This window comes from Phalacrocorax aristotelis, chromosome 7, assembly GCF_949628215.1.
Source record: "Phalacrocorax aristotelis chromosome 7, bGulAri2.1, whole genome shotgun sequence".
Classification (NCBI taxonomy): domain Eukaryota; kingdom Metazoa; phylum Chordata; class Aves; order Suliformes; family Phalacrocoracidae; genus Phalacrocorax; species Phalacrocorax aristotelis.
The window spans coordinates 43,902,669-43,918,244 of NC_134282.1; the positions used below are offsets into that span (position 1 = coordinate 43,902,669).

Here is a 15,576-nt window from a genome sequence, read left to right on the forward strand (position 1 = left end):
CACTAGCCCAAGGAGAAATGCCTCCATAGCACTGTTAATGATTAACATTGTACATCTAACAAATATTTGGGCTTTCCCCCCTTACCCATGCCTACTTCTAGCTTAATATCTCGGTGTTCTGTCAGACAAACCTGGAATGTACAACAGGATTTAATTTTTTTAACTATTGATACTTCCTCATATTGAGGTCAGTTTCTCTCTCAAGAAAAACAGTCAAAATGAGATAATCTTCCAGTTTTCTTAAAGTGGCACTTTTTTGAGATACAAATGATGCTTATTTATTTTCACTACTTCATAGCTGTAGGTACATCTAACCCTTAGTCCGTTCATGTATCCATTTAGATACCTGACCTTTATTGGTATATTAATGCTTGGGGAGAATTATATATCCCTAAAATTATCAGAAATTTTGAAATTAATATCTGTTAGTAAGTAATAGAAATCATATTATGTGATGGACTTAATACTGGTGTCTCAGAGAGATAATCTTTCATTAACTACACAAATTCTTCTTAAAGTACACTAGCTGATCTCTTTCTGTTTACAGTTATTTGATAAAAATATTCTAGGAATTGTCGTATAGTGCCTTTATTAGAAGGGTAAATTGTAGACTCTGCAAGGAGGGAAAGACTTTAATCCGCTTTTCCATGTACTGTTTTAATTGCTTTCTAAGTTTAATTTTATACTTTTTGGAAAGTATAGGATACAGAATCTGAAATAATTTTCTTGGGTATCTTGATGGTATTCTACCTGGTGACATAAACTGTACCTGTAACAAATACATTGTATTTGAAATGAGGATTAATAGTTTTACCCAGTGACTTGATTTTTACTCTTTTTCCATTCTGCTTTCAAGCTACCCAACTCTCATGAAATAATTCATGATATAAAATAATTAATTGAATAAATTCCTCTTCTCCAAACAGTTCTTTCTCTTCCTAAGAGCTTTTTAGAAGAATATCTGTATATTGATAGTCTGAACTTTGTTTAATTCAGAACACCCTGGTTTATTGCAGGTAACTGCAGATGAGGGGATCCTGCACGCTTCTGGAAATGGTGTGCCTCCAGTAACAAAGGATTACTGTATAATATACAATTCTAATTGGATATCTCTTCCAAAGAGCCTGGACAATGGTGTAAGTAGCTTATAATTGTACTCCCTAAAAAAACTAGAATGCAATATGAATTTGGATCAGCTATAATTGGTCTTCAAAATTTTTAGTTAAATAGGTGTTACATTGAATACTTACCTCTTTGGGTTATGTGGAGTTGTGTCCCACCTCTCTCTCTCTCTCTCACACACCCACCCACCCCCCCACCCCCAAATCTCTATATCTGTACTTCAAAGTTACCTCCTAAAGTTTACAAAGGTGATGCTCTCTCTGCTTAGAACTGGTTTTAAATACATTTATATATTCAACTGATATTGTTAATTTTTTTTCTTCAGGTATTACCAGTATGTCCAAGTTTTAGATTTGGGAGTAAAACTTCTGTTTATTTGTTTACAAAAAAGTTGCAAACCTGTGAAACGGATTTCTTACATTGGTTCATCAGTTTGACCTTCTGTTTAGTTGTCTTGAAAACATGATGGAATAGGAGATAATCAGCAATATATCACCACACTATATTTTCTGAGTGCGTGTCTTTGAACCAAACTAGGGTATGACACAGAAACAATTTTTGTTTTTCTTTAGGCACTTTTCTTATAAACAGGAAATACTTTGTATGGAAGTGATCAAGGCACTTTTTCCTCCCTTCCCTCCTGTCAGTCATTAGCAGGTTAACTCAATGTAAAACAGAGTAAAAAAATATTTGTCTGCCCCAACCATCTTTGCTGTGCTACTTTGGCCATTGGGATGTCTTGACTAACTGAAGAAAACTGACAATTTAACAATAATTGTCAATATGGAATTGAGCTTTCAAATAAGGATAGAAGTCTCTTAAAATTTTTTTTAGTAATAAGTAACATATGATGAGGCTTGCCAGCTGTTCTTGAACTAGTATTATACCTCAGAGCTCCAATGTTGTGTCTGTCAATGATTTTCTGGTTTGTGAAGCCAGGAGATACTGCAGAGTGTACACTGGATTCCTCAGATCTACAAGCAGTGATTTTTCTATATAACCAGTTTGTTATGTTTAAATCACAGCAACTACTGCTGTGAAATTGTGTTTAGAAACAGCCAGATATTTCAGCTATACTCTGCTTTAAATGTCCCTCAATATTGCAGGCTGCAGAAACTGCTGCTCTGATTTTATATTAATGAATTAATGATTCCTTTTGGTTATGCCTCCTTCTGGCAAACATCAAATTAGAGACCATACTAATGTCATCTAGATTAGTTTGCAGTATCAAATTTCCTATTTTCATCACGTTCCTCTTCCCCCTGCAGACTTTCAGGACTCTGGAAAACCTGACTTCTACGGTACTCTGCAATTCTTCTGAAGTTCCTTCAGTCTTAATGAAGGACAAAGCAGTTGTAGTAATGCGAGGAAACTGCACTTTTTTGGAGAAAGCAAGAATTGCACAAAGTGCAGGTGCTAAAATGCTGTTGATTGCCAGTAAACCTAGGCTGGTAAGTTACAACATACAGTTTTCTTCTGTAGTGAAATAGTATCTTACCTGTTTGGTCCGATGCAGTGTTGTGCAGGGTTAGCTGAGAGAAACAGCAAAACCAGAGGACCCTGGCGATATGTAGGATTCCAGCATAAGTCGTTAACCTTCCCCACAGAGCGCTGTGCTGGCACAACTGCTCTTCCTGAGACCAAGAGGGTCATTCCCAGTTAGCTCTTTGCAATTCTGTGTTATATTGCCTAAAAGTATCTACAGCTGAATTGTATTTTAAATCTGTTCCTTGATCTTTAATTGTGTTTGTGAATGCAAATGTTTGTCTTTATCATGCACTGTACTCTGAATTCCCTGTAATCTTAGGTGATGCTTTGTTTTAGATGTGTGTGACAAAAACATAGGAAAATGTAATCCAAAATTGAAATTAAAAAAGGCATTTTGAGATGCCTTTACAGATACTTCTGTTGCTTTTTTGTTCTCTGTTAGAACTTCAACATGTATGAACAAATATTTGCAATTTATGAATTTGTGTGATTATCCTGAAAAGTTAATCTTGTTTTAAAAGCATACAGAACAAAACCAGTTTTGATTATCCCGTGTTATACTATAAAAGCACAAGACCTTTATGAATCCAGATGTGTTGGTAGTATCACCAGTTTTGATTTAAGTACATCTGTCTGTCTTCATTAACCTTTTGCAAAAGGTGGTGAATGAGCTTTTTTTTCTTCTTACAAATACACTGAAGGATAATCTGCTTTTAAGGGTCTAACTTGCTTTGCAATTAGGCTCAACATACTTATCACTGACACTTTCTCTTTTAGTCTTCTCTTTCAGATAACAAGACTGATTTTGAAGATGTGACTCTTCCAGTTGCTCTTATAAGATATAATGACATAGTAGATATGCAGCTGGTAAGTAATAGAACTTCGGCACGTTATGGTTTTATAAACTTAGGTTTTTGAACAAATAAATACAATAATTTCAGGTCAGATATGGACGTCTACCTGATTTGAATGTGCATAGATAACTGTTTCCAGTTTCACAGAGGTCGTGGAAGTGCTAGTTGTCCTAATTCAGGTTAATTTGAGAGAATGATTAATTAGAACACTAAGAATGGGAAATGTAATACCTTACTGGAGGGAGGGTAATCTTAGAAGTTTTCCTGCTAAACAAGATAACCAGCCTTCCTGTAGACCTGTATACAATTGCAGAGGCCTGAAGTAGGTCAAGTGCTGTAATCGGAGAGGGCTGTTCGTTTAGCGCAGAAGCTACAACAATTGAGCTTGTACCTACTGGCATGATACCTTTCAGGCAAGCAGTACCTTATCAGGCTGGATCTTGAAGAAGGTGCGAGGGGATTTTTTTTTTTTGGTCTTTGCCTGACGATGAGTTCTCTTTGTATAGCACGATTGCATCTGTTACAGAGCAGTTAAGCAGTATAGTTTGAGCTTCTGATGATGAGTTCATGGTGAGATGCCAAGCGTGAGTCATTAAAATGTGGCAGTTGTGGTATCTCCAACACTTTATAAGCAGGGGATTTTGTTCTGGGGGCATTTGGAGTTTGTTTTCCTTGACATATAATATTAGGCTACAGAATATTGCAGAGGGTTTTAAAGAAAACATTATCTTTTCTTTGGTGTCGCTTTTTCTGTTGTTCTGTTGTTTTGTTTTTTGTTTAGTGTTAAATAGCTTTGTTAGGCAGGGGTTGCAATGCACATGTTTTTCTGTGAATAGCGCAGGCTAGCACTAACCTGTGTAGTCTTAGCTTCTTGGATTGAATTTGCAAGCTCACTTCACCATTTCTGCTCTTAACCTTCAGAGCTGCCATGGGAGGTTGTCTTAGGTAAGTATGCAAACTGAAACCATGCCTAGATGTATAGGACTTTGGTTGTTTTCTGTCTGTTCCCATTAAAGACTGGTTCTTGCCAAGCATTAACATGACTGACGGTTTGTGATGACTGTCCTTAGTTTGTCATAGTCTTGATGAATACTGTGTCTTGGTTCAGGTTGTCCTCTGTCTTGAAACTTGTTTCTTCAAGTAAGAGAAGTGGTGTTTGCTTAGTTGAGTGGTTTTAAGATATACCTTACTAACATGAAAGGGAACAAGGGCAAGGTAAGATCCCTAATTTGTTCTGAATCTCCTCTGCACCACTTGATTACCTAGTGCTGCCTAGGGTGGTATGATGTAGAATCACTTCTGTGTAGCTATAATAACTCACCAAAGTAACTTTCCTAGATTAGTGTGCCTGAAGATGTCTCATACTGCTGTTGAATGAAAGAATTTCGTTTTGTCTTAATGAGACTACTTTTGTAAAAGTGGTGAGGAACACAGCCTAGACTACAAAAGATCCTTTCCTGGTTCTGATGTAGTTTTTGCCAAAGCCTTCTGTCATGTCACTGGCAGCTGTTGTTTTGAGTGATATGTGCTGCTGGCAAGCTGGGAGCCATTGTACTCTTCATATTACAGTTGTATTTCTGTTTTAACTCTTCAAGGCTTCCAACTTTCTCCTTTTATTTGGGAGAGAGAGAGACAGCACCAGTCTGAGCGTAACTAGTTTATATAAGCATTCTTTCTACTTTTTCTTAGAAGGTTTTATCTCTGTTAGCTTTCACGATTCGAGTCAGGTACGCTGTGGGTCTCGATAGCAATAGCAGTGTCACAAACCGCCTAGTAAGTGGACAGCTCTCCTGCAGTTGTTATCTGATGCAATGTATTTGATGCTAGTGCTCCCTGTTGTGGAAGTTGAGACTCTGCAAGTTTTTAGTGAAGAGCAGAACACTAGGAACAAAATGAAACAATCACTCTAGATTCTAATGTGATTTATACTTTATAAGATTTATGAAACTTAAAGGAAAAACTGGATTAAGACATGTTGGAATTTAATACTAAAAATGTATAAGCCTTTAGGTTTCTTGGGGTTTTTTTGGTCCTTTTTTGTGTCTGTCTGTGTTTGGTTTGGGGCTTTGTCTTCTTTTTTTTACATACAGGATGCTCTAACTTGAGTAGGGTTTTTTTTGCCTTTACTTAACATTATGTTCCACTTCATACAACTGCAATGTTTCACTAGAATTTGATTTTTCTTTTTTGTTTTCGGAACTTCCATAACTTCAGGGAAAGGAATCATTCTGACTTCTTTAGCCTGCAGTAAGGCAGGCTAATCTGTAACTAGATCATTCAGATGCTGAAATGAATCAGCTTTCTTCACATATGGCCAGTATGTTCCACTACACTACTCAGCTTCTCATTCAGTCTCTCCACTGCTAGTTTGACCTTGCTGTAGCCAAACCTGCCTGGCATGTTCATCTCCTCTCCTGCTTTTATCCAATATGCAGGCTGTTAATAATCTGTTTTTCTGCTGTGTCTCTGAAGCCCATTGTCACTGCAGGATTGCTTTAAATGCCTTGACTACAACAGCAAACATTTCTTCCCTACCACTTTCCATTTTCTATCAAATTATCAGTCTTTATTTCTTAAATCTCACCTTTCAGTCAAATGGAAGCATCTTGGTTTTGCTTTCAAGATTTTTGTACTATGCAGTATTAGTTATGTTTCCATGTTCCATCCTATCTTCTCCTGTGTCCTTCAGCTGATTGTCTTTTTTATTTTGGCCTTAATTTCTTTAAGTGGAGTGAAATTGCTTTCTTCTCTTTTTTGAATCCATCTTGAATCATGCCCATCTAAAGCTGTTATTAAGTAACTTTCTGCCACCTTGAGTTTTCACTATGTCCTGTCTGAAGCATCGTGCCCATATCTGAACCATGAGTTTTGTGGTTTCAAGAGCAGTTTGTATTTGGAGTTCATTGACTCAGATTTGCTTTCCTGCAGAGCAGAAGTCTTTGATAGTACTTGGTGTACTTGTGGGGATGAAAAGCTAGAGGCACAGCTTCTCAGAAGTGTTGAAAGAATGCAAAGAAGTACCATTTTGCATGTGGTATCCATGTATTACCACAGCAGTAGTGATAGGGTTGTTTTTAAACCTGACCATCCTGAAAGATGGCATGAAAGTGCTGCTTCTTTACAATAACCAAGCCAAATGTATGGGATGTCTTGTGCAGTAAGTTGAAAATTTGCTCTCTCAGCATTGTAATTTCCTGCTCTTAACCTACACAATGTTTATCTTGCTGGAAAATAAGCAATATAACTTCTTTGTTGTCCTTACGGACCAACTTGTATGGTTAGGTTGTTTGGTTGGTTGTTTTTGGTTGTGGTTTTTTTTTTTTTAGGCACTTGGAAATGAAGTTAATGTGACTCTCTATTCACCACCTTTGCCAGAGTTTGATTTCAGTATGGTTGTCATCTTCCTAATCGCCGTGTTTACAGTGGCACTAGGAGGCTACTGGAGTGGAGTAGCAGAACTGTAAGTTTGTTAAATGGAACTGCTTAAATTATGTGAACTACAAATTTGTGAAAACTGTGACTATGATCCGTGAGAAATTATGTCCTTTTAGGTTAGTAGTTAAAAAATTAGAAGATCTAGGTGCAATTTGCTGCTTTTCCATGAAATGCTTGAGCACTGCAACCTTTTGAAAAAATCATCTTAGATCTTCAAGGAACCATGAGTAGTAGATTGTAAAAGTCCCTGAGGGGTAATGCAGCTCTTGGGAGGAGGAATGAGTTAGAGCATTTGGTAATTTACCAAAACGTTATGACTAGCATCGTAATGCTCCAACACCATGATAGAAAGTAGGTATTTTAATGACACCTTTAAAATCCAGTGATCCAAGAGGTACATAGATAATTGTATGTAATGTCTGCATTGGCTGTATGGCACCCTCTGCAATGTCTCTGCACTGCACTCCTGTCACTAGGAGCACTGGGGAATGCAGTTTGGTTGTGTCTGCGTGGCTACAGACAGTTAAAAGTCCAGCCAGGCTTATCTGCTTCAGCTCTGTGTGTGATCTGGTGGAGCAGCAGAGCCAGGGGCAATAGCAGCTCTAGTACTAGGCAGGGGCAAGGAGGCAGCAGCAGTTCCTGTGCAGGGAAGGGGAGGGAGAAGTGGTGTAGAATGTGGCAAATGCAGAGAAACTAGGGGTAGTAGGGGTTTCTGAACTGTGCTTGAGGGGTGTGCAGCTTTTTTTAGTGAAGCAAAGCATGCTTGATGCATAGAACTGTTTTTAGTCTGGGGTTAAACTGGATATAGCTGGCCTTTCAGAGCATGGTGTTATTCTGCAGTTATTTGTTGGATGTCTGCAGACGTTGAATGGACCAGTGTGTATTACTATGTAGGGCTTCCCATTCTCACTGGTGTTCTCCTGCTTTATTTCACAGAACAACAGGGAGTGGATTCTATGTGATTACAATGGCTTCCTCTTTCCCACTAGTTATGCAAATCTAGGGATTTTAAAGAGATTAAGAAGTAGAAGGAGGGAGGTGTGTGTTTCTCTCTCTTTTTTTTTTTTTTTTTTAAAGTTGGATCTGCTTATGCTTCTCTTTTACCCTGCAGTGCTATAGGGTGTGGCTGCACTGAATGCTAAAATAACAAAACGTGATGCTGTCTCCCCTGTTGAAAAATACCTAGATGTAATTATCTTAAACTTGTTGAAGTGCATGTTCATAAATCTAGGGTGAGCTTTTTTAAAAAAAAAAAAAAAAAAAAAACCAAAAAAAAGCTGCCTATTCAAAGCATGTCCTCTGAGAAGGTGATTCATCTAACAAAGTGTCTTACTCCTGTGGGTTTTTTCTTTTGAAGGTAGCTCTTTCGGTGCTGAATTCAGCATTTTGTAACATGTTCCTGACAAATCCCAGGAACTGCCTATCCGATGGGCAAGTTGCACTAGCGTCTGTACTGAAGAGTAGTAGGGCTATCTGCTCAAAGAACATGCACAACAATTTAAGTCTCCTTCTTTTGCATGGTGAGGTATGAAAATGGAGCATGTATGCACAGAAATCTTACAGTGAAAATCCCCAATTACACTCCCTCTCTTTCATTTACTCTAATTATGAGGTGTAAGGGTAAAAGAACTAGCACTTAGCTAGCTTTGTTCTGCTAACATGTGTGGTTCTTGCAGACACCTAATGTCTATAGTTGATGGTTTAAAACAGTGTGTAATACCCATGATTTTGATTTGTCATAGACATATTTATCAGATTGACTACATTTAGCCCAAGAAATATTGTAGTCAGAGGTGATGTGCTGGTGTGTGTGAGTTCAGTGCGTGCATCCTGAAACGGAGTTTAAGAGTTTTGATATCAGACTGCTTTTCCTCATGGATCAGGATTTTGGTTGGGGGTACTCCTTATGGTTGGTGATTGCCACATGATTGGAAAGGAGGGCAGTTAAGAATCTCTTCACTGTGATCTGTACTAGGCTAGAAGTGCATATCTCCATTAAAAATTTGACAGAAACTCACACAGTAAGCATACTGTTTTTCTGTAATTTTTAAGTCTAATAATGGTATGAAGGGTTAGTCTGAAATGCTGTCAGTCTAAATGCTTTATAACCAACAGTTCTGGTCCAGGTAAAATGTTTTAATAATCGGTCATCTGAGGTGAATGTGTTTGTCATTTTCTTAAAACAGTGAGAATTTGAAAGCAATAACAAGTCCTGGGGAGAGAGAAACAAGACAGAAGAAGGAAGAAAATGTTACTTTCACCCCTGTAACTGTTATCTTGTTTGTTGTCATCTGTTGTGTCATGCTGGTCTTACTTTATTTCTTCTACAAATGGTTAGGTAAGAAACAATGGATAATCTCATTTTTCTGCACGATCTTATTAGGTGTCTAAGTCTGAAAAGCTAGATTTCTAAGCTAAAATTAATGTAATTATTTTAACTGTTTTCTCCATGTATGAGTTGAGGGTCAAAAAGGTGTAGTGCTACTTAAAAAAAGAGAGGAGCTTTCTTCTACTATCTTACAAAGGCTGCCTTGACAGTGCTTATTCCGAATGAAGTAATGTGGAGGAGAGGACTAGCGACTAGTAAAAAAAGTGTACGCTGTATGTTAATGTTCCTGGGAGGATGGCAATGATAAGTTAGTGTTTAGAGTGAAAGCTTTTGTTAGGTATTGTTACATTGACATTGAGTTTGTGGTTGCAGTGCCCTAATTAAAGTATCAGGTGAAATGGCATTATCATGACGGAGTAAGCTCAAGCATACTAGCAATAAGCTAAGTTGTTGATTTATGTGATTCCAGTAAAATGTAGTTTCCAAACTGTTGGTTGATGTTTATTTTTATTTTTTCTGCCCTCAAATCATACAACCAGAAAATGTACACTCTTTTAAATTACACTTTTTAGTACGAACAACATAACTTTCATTCTGAAAGCCTCCTAAACTCAGTCTTTCCTAGAACTTTTTACCAGTTAACCCCCTGCAAAAACCCTTTCTGCAAAAGAAACTTTACCATCCAGACTGCTAATTTTGTTTAGCTTTTGTTACCTTGTCTACGGGCAATGCTACCTTTACTAAACTTGTCCCACTACAAGACTGATGAACCTTTTATGTGATGAAAAGGTTTAGGTTAAAAATGTCCCGTTACTCTGAGATGTTGAAGAAGTGAAGAAAGAGGCTTCTTAAAGGAGAAAGGGAGAGGAGTAACAAATTATTTAGGGGGAGGAAGAAATGTTCAAAGAAAATATGTAAAAGCTTTTTGCTAAGAAGCCTTAGTTCTGTGTGCTTTGGTGCAGACATATATGAAATTTCTTGGAGGTAAAGAAGCTGTTACTGCAGTAGAAGATGCTGTCCTGGGGGTGGGGGAGTGTATTTAATTAAAAACAAGCAACCAACCCCCCCCCCCCCCCCTTTGATATGTCACTACTATAGAGTGTGAATATAAGTCCTGGTATCAATACCCTGAAGTTAATATAAAACCTGTAACTGAAATACTAGGGAGGGAGTGTTTCCAGCACAAAGCCAGTTGCAAAGCTGAGCTCTATGATGGAGTTCTTGGTGTCAATTTTTGTAAGTATTCAGGCATTATTAATTCCCCGTTGTGCCTCAAAATTTGAGATTCCTTATACAGCTGATTTCTTATTGACTTCAGAGGACCCCGTTGTGCAAAACGTCTTGTTTTGCCTTTTGGGGGCTTAACAGATCATAATGGTGCACAATCTTGGTTACAACTATAAAATGCACCTTTCCTGCCTGGTTTGGTGTTGTGTGGTGGTGGTTTTTTTGTTTGGTTGGTTGGTTTGGGGTTTGTGTTGTTGGTTTGTTTTTTTTAAAAAAACTCTCCTTGTAGGTATCACAACAGCTTTCTAGCCAGGACTTTGCTACCAAAAAAACCCCAAAACCCAAACACCAAGTAGGAAACAACTGCTTTTATTATTTTTCCACATTTCAGGGTGCTTACCATAAGTTAGAACACAAAATATACCATAATTTAGAACACGGAATATAGAGGGATTTTTTTTCCATAACCAGCTGATTCCTAGCTACATAGAAATTTTTGGAAGGGATAGGGTGTTTAGTATCTTAAAATGCCACCTAAATCATCAGTCAAATCTTGGGGGTGCTAATGTGTTTATGCATAAGCAAAGTGATTGAAAAGAAAATTTGAATTGAGGAATAATGTCAGAAATTGAGAAAGCTGGTAGGTGTAAAATGAAGCTTTGGTTTTAGCCATAGCCAAATAAAAGAATGTGAAAGCAGTAGCGGATGACATATTTCTTAATGAAAGGGAGGAATTTTTTTTGTTTTTTAAACAAAAAGGAAGGTTTTAAATTAAAAAAATTTTCAAAACTCAAGTCTGATGACAGCTCTTGTCATGGCAGAGACACTCAGAATCTAGCACTTTCTGTAATCAGCTGGCAGTAGTCTCCAATGACTGTATCAAGCAGTGCTATAACTTAACAGTTTATATCAAATGTACACGATTGTGTTTCTTTTCTGTTATTTTTTCTATTGTATTTTGTCACTGATTGCTGTCTTCCATTCTTTTTATTTAGTGTATGTTATAATATCAGTCTTCTGCTTGGCATCTGCAATGAGTCTATACAACTGTCTTGCGGCATTAATAGGAGAAATACCATTTGGGCAGTGCAGGTATTGTACACCTTTCAAATATTATAAATGTAAGGTCTCTTTTTGGCATTTTCTGGTTGCTACTCATGGTAGTGTGAAAATACAAGAACAGTTTGGCAGATTGTTTCCTATATGGTTTAGTGTGCAGCATTGTTATGAAAGAAAATCGCAAGCTCCTTTAATAGATATTAAAGGTATCTGTAGCATAACCAACAGTTAAAATAGTGTTGTGGGAGATTTGCTGTTACCTTTATATGAAAGCATTGCTATAGTCAAACTTGAAAGGCTCTGCTTGGCTATCTGAGCTCAGTTTTACAAAATTCTGATTGCCTGTAGGGTGTGCTCACTTTAACTCTGTAAGGGGGGATCCTGCACATACTTAGTTTTCTTGGCAATGGGAATGCTAAATAGTTTCCAGTTCTTAGTGGACTGCTTTCAGCAAGTACTATGCTATAGGCAATAGAGTATTCTGTGTCCCCTCCGCCATCTTCATGTGTACTGTGCCTGTGACAGACCAAGTTTCATTTTTTTCTTGCGAAGGCCACACATTACTCATGTCCTCTTGTCCTCTGTTCTAGAAGTTATCGGTTACAGTCCTAACTCGGGTAGTGGGTTATCAGTGTACAGATAGCCTCTTCTTACTAATTCAAGTTAGATACCCTGCAGGTATTAGTGAGTATGGGAACATCCCTGTTTTCTTCCCCTATATTTTCACTTTTAAAAACCCTAATGTTTAATGCAACAAATGGTTCTTTTCCCCAAAAGAAACATGGTTTTAAGCTTGGAAGCCTAAGACTATGTTTGCATGTTATTTAGTACAGGATATTAGTGCCAGGTGATCCAGTAGCACACCAAAGGTAGAGATCAGCTGGAAAAGACAGCAGGTTTTGTGTAAGCTGCAGGACAGGCATTATCATTTCAAGAACTGTCCCAGAAAAATTTAGTAGGCTGTGGAAACAGATATTGGCTCACAACTTTGCAATACGTAGTTATTCCATTTTTAGTCTTGTACTATGTGTCCTAAAATTGATTTTTTTCCTCCCCCTTCTGGAATCACGACATGACTGTCCCTCACTAACAGTTCTCATGGCATAATTGTTACATGACAGAAATGGATTAAATAAATTCATCTGCTTGCTGCCTCCCTGGATGTGTTTGCTAAAATGAGGACTGGCCATCAAAGCCCAACTTGGTTTACTCTCTGTGGGCATGTTTTTAATGCAGCCCAGAGAAGGACTGGTACTGCAGTTGCAAGAATAATGCCACCTGAGTCCGAGTGGAACAAACCGGCAAACAAGAGGCTCTCAGGATGAGAACACCGTGTCAGCTTAAGGGTCCGTGATAGCACAGGCATGTGTTTTGGCTGTTGCAGGCTTTCTTTTTTAATATAATTATTTTCTTTTAGGATTGCATGTTGCAACAAAAACATTGAAGTGAGGCTTATTTTTCTTGCTGTATTCTGCATAGCAGCAGCTGTTGTCTGGGCAGTGTTTAGAAATGAAGATAGGTAAGTGATGCATTCTGACTTAAAAGAGTACATGGAGTAATTATCATTAATGAACTTCCCATTGTATAACTAATCCTGGAGCACGGCATCCTAAACTCCTATGCTGATTTCAAAAAGGTCATGAAAATATTTATGAAGCTTAGCAAGCATGGGAATAATAGAGAACAAAGCTATACAAATGAGCTGTGTGGTAATTTGGAGTTACAAAAAATTACAAAGATGAGAAAGACTAGCTTGATTGCTAATGATTGCCACAGAGGAAGAAAGTGCAAAAATAGCATAAGGACCATAGGACCTATGCATCCTGTGGTCCAGTGAAAACAGGACCACAAATTCACAAATACTATAGTAAAATCCCAAGTAGAATCTTGAGCCAGATGTTTAGTAGGGCTTCCAGTCAAGTCAGCAATCATACAAGTGCACACCAAGGCCCTGTTATGGCCTCTTTTTAACTAATTTTCTCTGTAGTACGCTGATAAAGAACAGTTACCTATTTATTATCAGAAGCTAGTGTAAGTTGACCGTCTTGAAACTAGCATTTTTGTGGTTTTGGTAGCAGTACTTCCTAAAAACTAATTTCCTGCTTTCCAATCAATTTTGTGATCTTGCTATTTCCAGCAAAATCTAAAATCATTATTGTACTTAGATTCCAGCACTAGTTTGAACAATATGTAAAAATGCCTTCTTATTTTTAGGTGGGCTTGGATTTTGCAAGATATTTTGGGAGTTGCTTTCTGCCTAAACTTTATTAAAACACTGAAAATGCCCAACTTTAAGGTACTGTAAGTTGCTTAATCTAAGAAACTATTCTCGTGCCATGAATCTGTAAGTTTAGTGTCAAGAAGTAGGTTTTCAACACTCAAGAAATATATATTAAAATCTTGTCTATTTTTAATAATTAAGGTAAATTAATCTTGCTCTAAGTGTTATGCCAGAATAAACACATATGGGGGTGGGAGGAGGGTGTGTCTTTTTTTTTTTTTGCTTTTCTTTTCTTTTTAACATGGTGTTATAGTAATGGTACCAGAATCTAACTATGCAGTCCATGAAAACCTACAGTAATTTATCTTTTTTTTTTTTTTTTTGCCAGTCCTGTGTGATACTTCTAGGCCTTCTCCTTCTATACGATGTATTTTTTGTCTTCATAACACCGTTTATCACAAAGGTATGTCTGTGACTATATCTTTAAAATAAAAACAAAAATGGCATTGGGCAGTATTTCTGTTAAACAGATTAGCGTTTTCAGTATTCTTGGTGCAGAAATGCTGGCTTCCTTTCTCTTTTTCTCCAATTAAGACAGCAGTGGCCTAAATTTTCATGTTGCAGGGGCTGTATAGTGTAATGCTTGTGTAGGTGCCATAAATTTTGTTAAATGACTATTTTAGCAATCACATGGCCAAAAGTCAGCTGTCCCCAATTGTGTGACAGCGTGATGATGAAAAAAGATTGTCCTGCAGTTTTCTTCATCCTTTTGCTCTTAATACCCATATATTGGAACATGCCCTAGTATTCTCTGCGGTGTTCATTTGCAGTGTAGTATGAACCGCATGCAAGTGTACTTTCTTTTATTTTGAAGCAGAAAGCTCATGGCAGAAAAAGCTGACACATTTTTATCTAAAATTCCAGCTAATTAGACTGGATTTGTTGTTTGGCTTTGGTTTTTTTTTTTAAGTAGTAATTTTATGCTGGACTATGTGTTTTTAATGCAAGACCATACTATATAATACTGTATGATACTAATGCATTCCTTTTGATATTCAGGACTTTCCAATCCTGAACTGTAAGATGAGGTACAAGCATTTTTTGTAAATGTAGTAATAAAGTTTTAGTATATTAAACCACTAACTATTGAAATATAACCTTAATTTCAGAATGGGGCAAGTATAATGGTTGAAGTTGCAGCTGGTCCTTTTGGAAACAGTGAAAAGGTATGAATAGTTGTTTTAATATGTGCAACATACAAATACTGACATTTCATAGCTAATTTGTAGCGTGCTTTTTGGCATAACTTTCTCACAAAATATAGCCAGCTTCTGCTATTTTCTTAAGTATTAAATACCTGTTGACTTGGGTTTGATCCTAGAATGATGGAAACTTGGTGGAAGTCCCTGCTGAACGCTCAGCTCCCCATGAGAAAGTAAGGATTGTATTTCAGATACTGGATTTTTCAATGATTCCCTCTGAAAAGACTATTCTTTTGGGGAAAACCTGGCTGTCCAAATTTCTCTTCAGGGCCTGGATATCATTGGTCAATACTCTATAGTTAGGTTAATAATCCAGACTTGTTATTCTCATTATATGGTTAAATGTTGTTTTAACTTTTTTTTTGTGTGTGCGCATACTATTTGTAAATCTGAAATTCCACCTTACCTGATGCCTTAAGCTTTATCCACTCTCTATGTTGGTGTCTGGTTTTTACTTTAGGTTCTACCTATTTTGAAGTTCTGAATTAATAATTAATTAATTAAAACTATTTATTAATTTAAGCAAACAAACAAATCCAGAACAACAGGATGCTTTAGATTAGATTTATGAGGGCTTTT

The 15,576-nt window shown here is 37.2% G+C and overlaps 1 protein-coding gene across 4 annotated transcripts in view; it reads left to right on the forward strand.

Moving 5' to 3' along the window:
* SPPL2A (signal peptide peptidase like 2A) overlaps positions 1-15,576 on the forward strand; it is a 29,918-nt gene that overhangs the window by 3,270 nt on the left and 11,072 nt on the right. For 2 of the 4 annotated variants that reach the window (XM_075100452.1, XM_075100453.1), the window contains exons 2-12: positions 1,017-1,136; positions 2,391-2,573; positions 3,388-3,477; positions 6,791-6,924; positions 9,086-9,237; positions 11,451-11,547; positions 12,932-13,033; positions 13,729-13,810; positions 14,124-14,198; positions 14,905-14,961; positions 15,117-15,170. In XM_075100452.1, the coding sequence (XP_074956553.1) occupies positions 1,017-1,136; positions 2,391-2,573; positions 3,388-3,477; positions 6,791-6,924; positions 9,086-9,237; positions 11,451-11,547; positions 12,932-13,033; positions 13,729-13,810; positions 14,124-14,198; positions 14,905-14,961; positions 15,117-15,170 (1,146 nt within the window). The remainder of the gene's footprint in view (positions 1-1,016; positions 1,137-2,390; positions 2,574-3,387; positions 3,478-6,790; positions 6,925-9,085; positions 9,238-11,450; positions 11,548-12,931; positions 13,034-13,728; positions 13,811-14,123; positions 14,199-14,904; positions 14,962-15,116; positions 15,171-15,576) is intronic. The other 2 variants (XM_075100454.1, XM_075100455.1) reach the window with 1 other exon arrangement.